At 36.0% G+C, this 15,177-nt stretch overlaps 2 protein-coding genes across 2 annotated transcripts in view; one reads left to right on the forward strand and one right to left on the reverse strand.

Moving 5' to 3' along the window:
* Nucleotides 1-5,885, reverse strand: part of LOC145678008 (speckle-type POZ protein B-like) — a 35,796-nt gene extending 29,911 nt beyond the window's left edge. The window contains exon 1 of the mRNA XM_081748204.1: nt 5,866-5,885. The gene's annotated coding sequence lies outside the window, so the exon portion shown is untranslated. The remainder of the gene's footprint in view (nt 1-5,865) is intronic.
* Nucleotides 5,886-9,928: 4,043 nt separating this feature from the next.
* Nucleotides 9,929-15,177, forward strand: part of LOC145678029 (uncharacterized) — a 30,029-nt gene continuing 24,780 nt past the window's right edge. The window contains exon 1 of the mRNA XM_081748207.1: nt 9,929-10,573. Coding sequence (XP_081604333.1) covers nt 10,085-10,573 — 489 coding nt within the window. The 5' untranslated portion in view covers nt 9,929-10,084. The remainder of the gene's footprint in view (nt 10,574-15,177) is intronic.

Genomic DNA, 15,177 nt, shown 5'->3' on the forward strand with positions numbered 1-15,177 from the left:
ATAAGTGTAAACATTCTTATCCCGTAATATCGTTAGAGTCTCATAAATAAGGTAAACAACTTAAGATACTCGAGTAAATCCCTTCGGAGGTACCTATCTGAGCAACGAACGCAGATAGGGTCCATAGCTATGGAGAAACGTTTATTCGCAAAAGAAGGAATCAGTGAGAAAATCAAAAAGTGTCGACAATATAATTATTTTGATCAATTGGCCAAACTATAATAATACTAGTACTATATATATATTTCTGTGTAGTGTATTTGAATATGAAATATTTGTGTAGTTAGTGTTGTGTAACGATTTTATTTTGAATTGTGTTATTTTCCAACTGATATAGTATGTGTACAAAGTTATGTCTTGTTTATGCAAATCTTTTAATATTGAAAATTCACTAGAGTTCATTAGAAACGGTGCACTAAATTTTCTCAAAAGCATACTATCGCTTCTAAACTATTTCTCCAGTAAGTCTTGCAAGCAACCTAAACCATTAATTCTTTCATTCCGCAATCCGATTATTAAACTTATTTCCATTTCTTTTCTTGCTAAAAAGAGGTAATAACTGTGGGCGAATTATTTAATAGTCGTTTATGTCTAAGGGGGGAAAACAATAAATCATTTTGTTAATTAATATTCAGTTCAATAGAAATTTTTGTTTGTATAACTACGTCATGGTAATTATAAAGAATCGAATATTGTCAGTTTAGTTGAGTAGAAATAGATTGTTGCTAAATTTTACAGTCAAGATTAAATAACTTGAATATTAACGTTGTACAGTGAAGAATGTGTTAAGAGAAATCATATTATTTGGTCAAAACAGTCAAAAGTCTGATTCATTTTCAGTAAAGTCAATTAATTCATTTTTTTGTAAATCCAAATTAACTTTCTTGTTGATTTTTGTAAATATAACCTTCTTTCTCGTTAAACTTATTAAAAGTCTATTTGACGTTAGAACCAAAGCATTTATGTGGTTATCATTTCAAAGATATGCCTATTTCTTTAACTGATATTAGCATACCTAGAAGTTATTTCAAATTACCCTGAACAGAAAAAGTTGAAGCATTGTTACATTGACCATCAGAAATCTTTATCTAAATTAACTCATTTTTTTTAACTTTAAATTAAACTTTCCTTGTTTGTTGCTTTTAAACTATTTTTGCTATCTCCACACACTTCGGTGACAAGGTGATAGTCAGTGTAGCCAACTGAACAACCCATTAGCGAAAAATCTTTCTTTCAGCTTTGCAGCTTGTGAGATTTTTGCTCCGCATGTTTAAATCACTTAACTACGCACCTGTTTTCCTAGCGCCTTGGAGACACCGTTATGGGGAAAACAGGATCGATTTGACATTAGGTCATCTTTCGTTGTATATATCAATTTTTTTTTTATTCCAAGCCATCTTAGCAAAACTGTATTTTTTACCTTGGAGAACTGAAGTTCGAGCCCCGTGGAGTCAACTTCAATTCTCCAAACTCTCATTCATTTTTTTTTATTTGTGTAATAGGCAGATGAGTTGTCGCTCATCAGTACCATTCACTTTTCAAGTACAAGGTCAGGTATTCATTTTTCTGATGCATATTAGGCTCATCCGTGAGTGCCTTAATTATTCATTCTAGTGCAGATTAAATATGCAAATTAGAGATAAGGAATCGAATTCCGAAAACAACACGTTTCATATTCCTCGTCGCCCGAATACGTAAGATCTGCTTATTCGTAATATCACGCAGTAATTCTATTTGGCAGCCCGAGCAGAAACTTTCCTTTCATTATTAGTAATTTTCTATCGTTGCAAAACTTAGCGCCCGAAACAATAGCATTATCATTACAAAACTTGGCTTCCAATACCGGAACCCCAGCGTTACAACAGATCCAACACTCCACTGGTTGCCACACTGGGGAGACTACCCCTGAGACGCATGAAAGAAAATCAAGACGGCACAGATTATTGAAATACCATGAATTGCAAAATTATTTGTACACTCTAAAGACATCAGAATTTTCTTTTCAACCACGATTAGCTAATCTTTGTATTAAACAAACTTCCAATTAAATATTGAATTTGTTTTACTGAATCCAATATGTACCCTATGGGACATAAACATGGACATTATACAAAAGCGATGAAAAATTTCAGATTTTCGAAACGTGGGCATGAAGAAAAAAGAGAATTAGCTGTGTTGAACGGAAAACGAATGAGAATGTGTTAGAAATATTAGCAGTAGTGGAAAAAAGAAGAATTTTACATATTGATAAGAGGAGGAAGAGGAACTGGTTGGGATATTAGCTGTGAAGGACGTGCTAGACGGTATGGTGGAAGGAAAGAGAGGGAGGGACTGAAGAAGACTGTAGTTGAAGGAAGGTATTAAAACAGAAAATTGCTACGTCAAGACAAAGAGATTAGCTGAGGACCACCGTACATCGAGGTTTCTGAGTTGCAGCAAGTAACCTGCCAATAATAGCAGAATAGCTATGAGGATGATGATGAGGAGGAGGAGGATATGTCTAGCAATATTGACCAAAAAAGATAGAAAAATTAAAATAATAATAATTATTATCAACACTTTTAATATTTTAGAATAATTTAAGTGCAAACTAAAAAGACTCAACTGTCTATGTCTTTTCTGAAAACTCAATTTATATAAATACTTTTCTTTTGACCTATATTAGAAATACAAAATAACTTAATCAAACTTCAAGTTGTTTGAAATAACTGTGCAAAATCAGTCTCACTTGTGAATATGGATTACTAGCATCAATTACCCACTTCGTTGGGTTAAATTTATAATAATAATATGTTTGGTTAGTCAGTGACTTCTTACTATTACTAAAGCGCTTTCTGATATCGGTCATTTTCGGTGATTTTTATATTTCTCTCCCCTCCTTCTCTCCAAGTTGCGGGGCTGAATTGGATTTAAACGGCTCAAAATGTCACTGTTCATCTTACGGACCTCGAAAACTATGGATTTGTCACTAATATCAGCCATTTTCAATAAATCTATCCTCCTCTCCCATGTTGCAACTCACAGCATCGGAAGTGTCACTGTTCATCTCAATGACCTCGAAAAAAATGGATTCAACATTGATAATGGTCATTTTCGATAATTTTTATATATTTCCTTCCTCCCTTTCTCCAAGTTACGGGGCTGAATTTAGTTGTAAACAATATCGGAAGCGTCAGTATTCAACTCAGCGACCTCGAAAACTGTGAATTAGACACTAATATTTGTCATTTTCGATCATTTTATATATCTTCCCTCCCCTTCGCCAAACTACGAGGCTGAATTTGGATTTAAACAGCATCGGAAGTGTCACTATTTATCTCAGCGACCTCCAAAACTATTGATTCTAATATCGGTCATTTTCGATCATTTTTATATATCTCTCCTCTCACCTTCCCCTAAGCTGCACCGTCAAAGTGATATGACAGAAACCACTTCAGGCCCGAACCTTATCTATGTTGAAAATGTGATCGAGATCGGTCGGGTGTTTCAATAGTTATTAAGTTTTATTTATTTTTATATATACCTCCTCCTCCTTCCCTAGGTTCTACCATCAAAGTGAAAGTTTAAAAAACTTTTCAGTCCCGAACCTCATGCATGCTTAAAATTTTATTAAGATTGCTTGGATGGTTCAAGAGTTATTAAGTCACAAACTTAGTCACTTTTATTTTTATTTAAATTGATTTTTGTTTATCTCCCCCTCCTCCTCCTTCCATACGTCGCTCCGTCAAATTGAATTGACAAATAACATTCCAGGCTTGAACCTCATCTATGTTAAAAATTTGATCGAGATTGGTCGTTTGGTTCAAGAGTTATTAAGTTTTATATATTATTTTATAACTCCCTCTCCCCTAAGTTTAATCGTCAAAGTGATATGGCAAAAACCATCTGAGGTCCAAACGTCATATATATTGAAAATTTGATCAAGATCGGTCGGGTGGTTCAAGAGATTAGAAGTCACAAACATAGTCATTTTCAATTTTATAATATAGATTTATAGTTGTAGATTTTATATCGCTCAATACTCGATGTGCCGTATACCTAAGGAGGCTAAGAGCGTTTGCATACGTCCCCAGCAATGCCAGTTCCGGTTCCGACAATGCCGGCGATGGAATCTGCGGCAATGTAATCAAATGGTTGCTTGCACACGCTTTCCGAATCGGCAAAAAATCCGGTGGAATTCAAGGGACCGGCAAATACAGTCGGCCTAACCGCCGACAATATCAGTGTCGGCTCCGGCTCCGGTTTTGTCGGCAGCAATGCTTTCTTATGCGTGGATACACACGCAGCTGGTAATGCCGGAGCCGGCTTGCTGATAGGTTTCTTCAATCTAGCTACAAGTGAATGAGCGGCAAGGCGTTGTGTATTCTTGTTTTTTTCCCTGTATTTGGATTTTTTGTTTACTTCATTTTTTCTGTTATGTTCTTTTTTTCACATCACTTCAATATATAATGAAGAATGAAATAATCAAAATGGCTGTAAGGTACCACAAATATAGCGGCTTGCTATTTACATAAATTTTCAGCAAGTGAAATTCGGATCTTGTTTGAATTACCCAACTACGGCAAAGCGGAAAGTGAATTTCACAAATGTTTGTATGTATATTAATTTGTTATCTTCTACAGCCAAAACTTACTTAAACGATTTAAACAGAGGGGTCGTTGGATTCGTTTCAGTAGAGAATATGTCTTAGCATGTATGAAGTCATAATAAAAAAAACATCAACATGGCGGAAATGAACAAAATAGAGATTTGAAGAAATTATGAATATAGGATATTTGTCCAGTGTTTATCCTGTTAATTATGCAACACAGTATGTAGGGTATGAATAACCTTCATAATAAGAAAACAAGGATTTAAATTTCCATCATAATCGAAGAAGTGGGCATTCCCAAACATAACAAAGGTAAATAAAGTTAAAGTAAATAAAAACTAAAACACAACTACAGAAAGAACTGAAAAACACAAACAGAACAAGAAAATTTCCAGTTTTATGGTTGCACGCTGCTTTACCATATAGATCATAATGAAAATATCCATGTACTCTGTGTCTAGTCTGGCATTTGTTCCATACGACGATTGTGAGTACAGCAAGGGAAGGAAATATCGTTTGTTTATTGCTGGACTCATGTTCTCTCCTTTACGTTCAAACTCAAACTACTTCTCGGCACCGACATTACCGGGATGTGTGTGCAAAGCAGCGCCAGCACCGACATTGCAGGAGCTGGCACGGTTTTGCCGGCCGCGTGTAAAAAACAGCCCCGGTTCCGGTTCTGGCATTGCCGGGGACGTGTGGAAACGCTGAGCTGATGAGCAATGCTAGCTACGCTCTTGAAAATGTACTTTTGTTGACCGATAGCAGTTTTGATAAGTTCAGTAAATTTTCCTGCCTTCCACTCCTCAGCAAATTAAGCGCACGGTAGGTCGATATTAAACAGAAATTAAAAAATCTCCTTTAACCATGTTCATCGACAAACGATTCTTTTCGTCACTCCAAAATAATCTGAATAGAACAGAGAATAAGGCCAGTAAGAGGAAAAATTAACGGATATTTAAGTCCAGTTTTGAGATTGTACAGGACAAGGGGATCAAAAACCGAACTGTCCGGTAAAATATCGGAAAGTTGGCAACCCGAAACGTTATGCCCAATTTAATGTTCAGGTAAACTGCTTCATGGACATATGATAAGCATGTTGTATCAAACATGGAAGTCGCTGATTATAAGGGATCATAGCTAGTCATTTCCGTAATATCAATAGCTTTAACACTCAATCTAAGGTGAGCGCTGAATACTTTTAGTGTTAATGTCATTGTTACAGTTTACCCGAATATGAAAAATACGGTATACAAACAAAATACGGTACTCACGGACATAGGTGCCGTAATGGGGTGGGGCGCCATCGTGGTGGAAACACTTAGGAAATGACCCATTCTCCGACATCAGTGATGGTAAAATGTCTTCTAATATGCGCCAATAATCTATCGGTGTTAGGGTCCCTGCAATGAATAATGGATCCACAATGCGAGTTCCCCATACGCTACAACACACCGTCACCTTAGTAAGAACACCTGTAGACGTGTCAAACCAATATGGATTACTATCCGAAAAATACTGCACATTCTGTTTGTTAACCTCACCGGACACATAAAAGTTTGCATCATCAGTAAACAAGATGTCAGAGTCAAATGTGAGGTTTTGTTATAACTGCTCTATGACCCATTGAACAAATTCCAGACGATGATTTGGATCATATTTGAAAGATGTTGGTGAAGTTGCAGTTTATAAGACTGCCACTTACTCAGTGACATAATGTGCATAATTGAGGTGCGTGCTTCTATTGGGACTTTCATTGGATGATTATAGACCACAGTTGCTGCTTTGTCTGTCTCCATCCATGGTCCACCAGCCTGTTTTCAAATCGATCTGTCACAGATCCGGTTTCTTGAAATTTCTTCAGCACTTTCAACACAGTACCTTGTTGATGGGAGTTCTTTCTGGATGACGGTGGTTAAAATCATCTGCAATCACCCTGCATTCTTTAAATATCACCACGATCTCAATGCGCTCTGCACGCATCGAGGCCGTCGTCTACTCCTGCAACAACACAAAGAAACAGTTATAACTTCGTAATAGTTAGTACTAGAGAAAAATAAACAATACCATTCAATTTGGTATTAAAATGACATATCATTTGGTATGGTTTCCATTTGAGACAATTGAGTAAAATTCAAGATGGCGGACGTCGCTGTGATATGTCCTTAAATATTTTTCCCCATTCCCATATTTCGCAGTGTTTGCCACTTATTAGGATATTTCCACACTTTTCGACCACCCTGTAGTACAATTTTGTGCATAAAAATAAAATAATAATAAATTTTGTCAGCAATTGGAAATTGGATGATTTCAAATGAATAGACCTTGCAATATCCGTAAATTCTTACTTCTGAAGCATAAAAAAAAGAAAAAAAAAGTTGACTGCACAACATCAATCAAGTAGGGTGAACAAACAGCATCATCTACTTGAAAATCCTGTAGCTGACATTGTCCATAGAAACTAATATAATTTAAAAAGAAGTAAATAACGATTAATACCTGTCAAATATGATAATGACTAAACATACTATGTTTGCATATAAAATGAGAACCAAAATATTTGTCCTCTAGTATTCATCACAAAGCCAGTGGCGTATTTTAAGCCAATTTTAACAAGAAATTATGAAAAAGTAATATTAACGTTATTAAGATATTACAAAACGACATTGGTGACTGACAAGTAAACCTTACGTTTGGGTGGATCGAGTTGCTGACTGAGACACATATGAGAAAGTAGTACTAAATTTGGTCAGTATTTCAATGAAGTTGTAGGTGCGAAGCTCCAGGGGCTTAGGAGATACAGCTACCAGAACATCACATGAGAGTACAGAATAGTCTTCATACAGTTGGAGGTAAAAGCTCTGTAAGGCCTCTTGTAACAACAAAAGGTGAATAACAAATATATGGGTATATATTAGGACTAGGGGGAAGTCATATAGTAAGGGTATACCTGACGGCGGCCATCTTGAAATCCGCCATTTTGAATTAAGGTTAAGTTTTTAAAATAGGAATAGGGGCATGTGATACATGATTGAAGACACAAATTTAATCAGAAGAACAATGGTGACGTTAATTTTGATTTACGCGCAATTGATAAAAAGTTACAGGGAAATTAAATATTGTTGCAGCACCTTGTAAATTTTGTGTTAATGATAATAATTAAATAAAAAGCAGGTGGATAAATATTAGGTCTATGGTAAGAGTTGCCTTGATGGCGGCCATGTTCAAATCCTCCATTTTGAATCAGACAAAAGTTTTAAACAAAACGCATAACAGCGACACCTTATTAATAGCAAATTTTACCATAAATCCAACGGTATAACCATTTTTGCTTTATCATTAACCAGCACAAAATTAAATGGGAATAGAGTAATGCAATAGATGACTTCGGGCTAGAAGTTAATCAGAAATACAATGGTAGCGTTACAATGTTAGTTGTTTAATGCTGTACTTGCACGCCATTTCGTTATTTTTCTTGTATCCTGTTCACATCTATTTCTCGCTCGCTCTTGTTCTCACTGTACTATTACTTGTTTAAAACTTTTGTCTGATTCAAAATGGCGGATTTGAACATGGCCGCCATCAAGGCAACTCTTACCATAGATCTAATATTTATCCACCTGCTTTTTATTTAATTATCATCATTAACACCAAATGTACAAGTTGGGGTAAAGGACTAATACATATGCTGCAATAATATTTAATTTCCCTGTAACTTTTTATCAATTGCGCGTAAATCAAAATTAACGTCACCATTGTTCTTCTGATTAAATTTGCGCCTTCAATCATGTATCACATGACCCTATTCCTATTTTAAAAACTTAACCTTAATTTAAAATGGCGGATTTCAAGATGGTCACCGTCAGATATACCCTTACTATATGACTTCCCCCTAGTCCTAATATGTACCCATATATTTGTTATTCACCTTTTGTTGTTACAAGAGGTCTTACAGGGCTTTTACCTCCAACTGTATGAAAACCATTCTGTACTTCCATGTGATGTTCTGGTAGCTGTATCTCCTAAGCCCCTGGAGCTTCGCACCTACAACTTCACTGAAATACTGACCAAATTTAGTACTACTTTCTCATATGTGTCTCAGTCAGCAACTCGATTCACCCAAACGTAAGGTTTACTTGTGAGTAGTAGAGAACTAACCTCTGGCGACTCTCGTCAAATGGGCTTTTTGGCGGTGTGTAGGTTTTATCGGAATTCTCCCACTTTCTTCATTCCACTACTATTATTATCCATCTCATTATCATCGTTTTCCTGAATCGGAACACAAATTTGAGATTTTAAATATGAAATGAAATCTTTGAGTTTTACGTCCCACGATATGCCGGTTAGGCTAAAGGAGACGGTGATGATGAGTAATGAATGAAATGCTGGAATGAAGAAAGTGGGAGGAAACGGGAGAACCCCGAGAAAACCCACGCAAACGGTGTTTGTCCACCACAAAGTCCACTTGGCGGGGACTGGGATCGAACCCGGGACCCCAAGCACCAGAGGTGAACGCTCTACCACTGAGCCACCGTGGCCCCAGAGATTTTAAATATATATACTACAATTAGTAAACAACATGATCTTCGTAGTTAAAACACCACCTTGATGAAATTCTGTGTACGCCATTGAAGAAAATAATTTATTTTAACATGAAAAGCTATCTTCTTTAATATCTAAGGATACAGACGAATAGGATTCATGATCTGCCTCTCAAAATTTGTGATTTGATTACATTTTGAGTTCGTCGTCCCGTTCAGGAGCGAGGGGGGACACGGTGGCTCAGTGGCAGAGCGCTTACAAATGGTGCGTGCTGCTGTCCCTGGTTCGATCCCGGTCAAGTAAGTTTGTAGTAGACAACATCGTGTCCGTGGGTTTTCTCGGGGTACTCCAATTTCTTCCCACCAAATCTTTCAGCATCATTCACTTGCATTAATCATAGTCTTCCTTAGCTTAAAGGGCATAGTCGTGGTTCTTTAAACTGAAACATTTTCCGTTTAGTACCGAGGCTATATGATACAACTTAATGTGGATTCGAACCACCTGAGCTCCGGTCGGGAATCGAACCTAGATATCCCACGCCAAAGGCGCGCGTGCTAACCACTAAGCCATGAGTAAGCTCGTCTCAATTTTTGTTTACATCTAATAGAAGTCACTGGCGTAAATGATTGCTGTTTCTGCTCATTCGTTTAACTAAACGTCGTGAGTACAGACTTCAGAAATATCTCACTAGATGTCACTAACTGCTACATGTAAACTAGCGTCACACAGCGAACAATTTTGAAAGCTTCAAACTTACTGTTGGTAATAGATAAGAAAATTTTTTCTACTTGGTTGACAAAACAGCTATTATTTAGTAATTTATTTTAATTGACTACCAGACCATGGTTTGTGCAAACAAGGCTGTTTGTGCAAACAGTTTGACTGTATGTGGCGCTGTATGAACTGTTTGCGCAAACGTTTGTGCAAACATTTTCCACATCGAACTGGTTCATGTTTGCGCAAACACGTGGACCGTGTATGGACATGCTTGTGCAAACACGAGCTTTATTTCCGAGTAAGAGGCCTAGTGTACAGACGCTTATTTCTTGCGCTATGTCGTCAATGGATACGAATCAAGAATTCTGGAGAGAATTTATTGAACTTTATCGAAATTTACCTGAACTGTGGAAGGTAAAGAGTGAAGATTATAGAAACAGGAATTTGAAAAATGCGGCATATGAGAAGTTGGTGAATAAAATGAAGGAAATAGATCAAACGGCGGATAGAGAGTCAGTGAGGAATAAAATCAATTCACTTCGTTCTGCATACCGAAGAGAACTAAAGAAGATAAATGCAAGTACAAGATCTGGAAGTGGAACAGATGACGTGTATGTACCCTCGTTGTGGTATTTTTCCCATATGGACTTTCTGAGGGACCAGAAAATGCAATTACCCGGTATTTCGACCTTGGATGGAATAATTGATGTGGAAGAAACACTAGTAAGTATAGTTTTATATTTTTGACCACACATGTTTTCATTTTATATAAGTAGTGGTAAATTTGTGCTATATGTTATGATAGATATTTTCATTTGTGACCTTGTTCTCAACCCCCCCCCCCCCAAAACAAATGACATAGGCTTCATTCTTCACACCGCACCACTTCAAACGTACCTGTTGGTATAAATATACCACATTGACTTGACACCTAGCCTAACAACAGTCGTTGTGCTGCTAAGTTCAATAGTTTCTGGAGTTCGCGGCCGAAGGGGGTTGGGCCAACACCGAAGCGCGGGAGTTCCAGCAACAGTGCAATGCCAATTCCTTCAGAGCCGTTTTCCCTTCACAAGCTTCAGAATTTCCCTTTTCCGGACAAAATTTCCCTTCATCCAAACCGTTCAAGTACTGTATTTAGTAAACGTATTTTTAATCGTTTTCGCTTCCACCCCTCACCCCAATCTTATAACCACACACAAGCAGATACCTGACAGCCTTCTTTTGAGCTTACGCAGAATTTGAACTTTATTTGTTGTTTAGGTATCTAAGGCGTCGCGATAGAGGAGGGAAAAGGATGTGGAAAGGTGTAGGCTAGGACCTATGTTAAAGGTGTAATCTCTGCACTTGCCTGGTGTGACTGAGGAAAAACCCTATAAATACCTCGGTCAGGACGGACAACCTAAATAAATCATAAAGAATATAAAATAAATATTATGTAAATTTAATTTTTATACTAGATATCATGATAGATTTTAATATTAATGTAACCTAAGGTACAAAAGAACAGCACTCCCATATTTACTGAAACGAATACGAACAGTGACAAAGAAAACTCTAGCTGCTACTGTCTTTGGCTGTATACGAGGAATGTTCGTACGGAATTCTTAAGAATTTATAATTCTGTGCGCACAGTCAGCAGAAAATTTGTAAACTTATACAAACATACATACACTAATGACCCAGTATTCGCCCATATATACATATTTACATTCACGATACGCAGATTTTCTTCTCTTACATCGATTAATCCTCTTCACAATTAATTTTCTGGTTGGGGAAAACATCTGATTGGGAAAACCAAACTGTTATAATAGTTGGAGTGATAATTTAATTGAGAAATATTTCATCTTATTGCATTGCATTTAATTCAACAATGGGAATATTAATTTTGATAAAAGATTTTAAATAAGCATTGTTGTAATGTTTCGAATTTAACTGAATATGTTGATCGATGTGTAATGTTGATAAATATTAACGAATGCAAAGCAAGATAACTTGTGAGAATTTATGTGAAATATGTGCAACGGATTATGTTTGGAACAAATAGGATGTTGATTGAATTTATACTGAATTTTAATGAGACTAATGAGATACGTAAATACATTCAATCCATAAATGATTGAAGAGAGGTTCAAATTTCCCTGCAATATTGAGAGATTACAAGCAATTTCCCTTTTTCCCTTTTCTTCAAAATTTACTCAAAATTTCCCTGCGCCAAGGGAAATTTCCCTTCAATTGGCATCACTGTCCAGCAATGACATGATTGATAATTCCACATACAGGGTTTTCTGCTAGTGACGTCATCTGCATGACATATTTCACCTAACAGCGCATTTTCGAGCGCCCAACGACACCGATCATTCCTCCAATGAGTATTTGTTGCATTCGTATAAAAGGTTTTGTGTTCTAGTTGATAAGGTTAAAAAAAATCCTTGACTGAATGGCTGCAGATCCATTTTGCAAGCAGCTTGTTACAAACAGTTGCTTTGTCATTTCATCAAGCAATGAGCTCACCAACACCAAACGTCAAATTTCGTCTACTCTAGTACCCAAAAACATCTGCCAGGGTGAAAAACTTGATCAGACAAAGGTCATAAGCTGACATTGCCAGACTAAAGTCTAAATTAGAGCAATCTTACGAACAGAAAAAAAAAAAACTTTGTAGGGTAGGCAGTGGCGGAACTACTGCCTCTGCAACCGCAGGGAGGCCCTGATTATATGTGTGTGATTTTAGTCAGACATGAAATTGCAACCAAGAAAAATAATTTTTGTTACTCCCGTTGCAAACTATATGCACTATTGTACCCTAAGATTATTGGTTTTGAGTGGGTATAACACCTGATTTTGTCATTCCTGATGTGATCAAAGTTGGGGGAAAAGATATATCTTTATTTTTCTGAATAAGTTTAGAACTACTTTCGGAACAGTTACAATCCATTTGGCTACGAGTCTGAGGTAAATTTAATATATTACAAAATTTATTTGAATACAAATTAGATTTCACAACAGTATATGCGTATGTAACTCGTAATCAAAAGATCATTAGGAAAATAAGTAACATAGGGTGGGTGCGCCATATATGGAATACGTTCCTAATATGAAATACCAGACTATTTACTCTAATATGTGTTGCTACCGAGAAGACCTTACTTAAACTTGTAGACAGTGATGCCTTCAGCATGGGCGGCGATTAGGGGGGGGCAAAGGGGGGCAATTGCCCCCCCACTTTTTTGAAGTAACCCATTAATGTATATAATTCCATTTGGAACTTAAAGTTTTTGTATGTATTACTGTTTCATAGAAAAAATGGTACCATTTAATATTTGCCGTTCCGTGAGTACGTATTGGTTGTCTTCCCGTGAAGTTAAGAAAGCTACAGGAATTGTGTTTTAATTGCCACGGAAAATCGCACAAAAATTTACCTATTGGAGCACAACAATTGCAGCATACTTACAATTCAGGGATATAGAAGCAAAACTTGCTAAATTCATTTTTCAATTTTGTCAGGAAACGAAGAAGTGACAACACCCCTTTGTTTCAGAATTGTTGAACAGTTTTTTGTTTAGTAGTCACTATTTAATACAAATGAGTGAAATCAACCACTAAACAAACAAACAAAAAAAAAGTTGTTCAACAATTCTGAAAACATGAGGGCGTCACTTTTTCTTTGTTTCCAGATAAAATTCGAAAATGGATTTAGCAGGTTTTGCTTCTATACCCCCCTTCTTACAAAGGCTCGATATGTCAGCCGCTTTGAAACTAACCGAGAGAACGTTTCGCCAAAAAAAAATAAAATCTCAAGGTATTCTTTAATTGTATAAAAATTGACAATTCCTAAAATGTCTTTTCTTCTTTGTAAAGTAAGGAATGTTTATTAAAAAGAGCGTAATAAGAAACAACTACCTCTTTCATTGTTTTGTAGTGTAATATACGAGTGAAGTTGTGTGTTTAGGGGCGTATGAGTGTATATACAATGAAATTTAGTGAATTCAACACAATTCTAGGTTTTAGGATTATTTTCTATAACTGGAGTGTGGAGTGATTCTAAGTACTATTCTGTTTTAATGTGTTCCAAGTAAGGGAAAGCTGTACCTAATGGAAGCTGCAAAAGCAAATATTGCTTTAAATGTCGTAGCATATTCTTGTAGTATTTACTGTCTTTCATTTCTAAGAGTAATAACGTACATTTAAGAGCCAGTTTCAATATAACTTCCACAAAACAAGACTAGTTATTCATTACTATATTTAATATTATCATTTCTATTTATTTGTTTTGTAAGCTTGTTATTAAATAATCTGATCACACAATTTTCCAGACAAAATTTTAAGATGTTCATGAGCAAGGCACTTTGGTTGTTTAATAGTACAAAGGGATAGTACCTACTTGCGTTGCTCTTGACTAGTTAATTAATAAAATATGAAATACGATATACGGTATTTTAACCGAAGAAGATAGTATCCTATTAGTTATACAACCTTTTGTCAAAGAAAGTGTTAAAAACAATCAGGGAAACTAAGATTGATATACAAATATTCAGATCATGTCTTGCCCCCCCACTTTTAACGTCCAATCACCGCCACTGGCCTTCAGTCTGCGCATGAGTGATTTGCTGCCGAACGGTAACATAACATTTTCTTTTGGTGCAGAATATTATTTTGAAGAGCTTGACATTTTCTGGCGTATATTTCCAGGCTGCTGGATGTACGCAAAGAATCATATATTATTTTTGAGTTTGTGGTATTTAGATTACATATACAGTATACCATAAGGGCATAAAGATTCAGAACACAGAGAATCACGTAAGCGTGTGTAGGAAGAGAACTATTCAAAATGGCGATTTTCCTAATATGGAATTGTAATGCGCCCCTATTCTCTATCTGTTCGGGATGCATTACATATTATTTATTTCTTATATTATTATTTATTTATTCAATTTTATCTGTTTAACGTTTAATATTTTTAGTTTGGATTGAATGTAGGTAATATGTCTGCTAATCTGTAACTGAAGATATTTTCATTAGAAAACGAAGAAGAAAAATTAAAATTGATACATGTACTTCAATGAGATTCTATTTTGTGATTTTATTAAACGATCCTTTTGCATTTTAAAATATTGGCGAATATAAGCGGTAAGATCACGAATTGATTAAATACTGGGTTAAATTCCAAAGTTGGGCGTCCGTTTCCAGCAAAATTTTTAAAATTTACAGGAAAGATATGGATAATTTGATCGTTTGTGTGCTTGATAATATGTAAGAGTCTCGAAAAATCTGTTTATTTGTTATATATAAGCGGTTATAAACATGGGACTATACGGCGAGCGGAG

This window comes from Thermobia domestica, chromosome 2, assembly GCF_964235325.1.
Source record: "Thermobia domestica chromosome 2, izTheDome1.hap1.1, whole genome shotgun sequence".
Taxonomy (NCBI): domain Eukaryota; kingdom Metazoa; phylum Arthropoda; class Insecta; order Zygentoma; family Lepismatidae; genus Thermobia; species Thermobia domestica.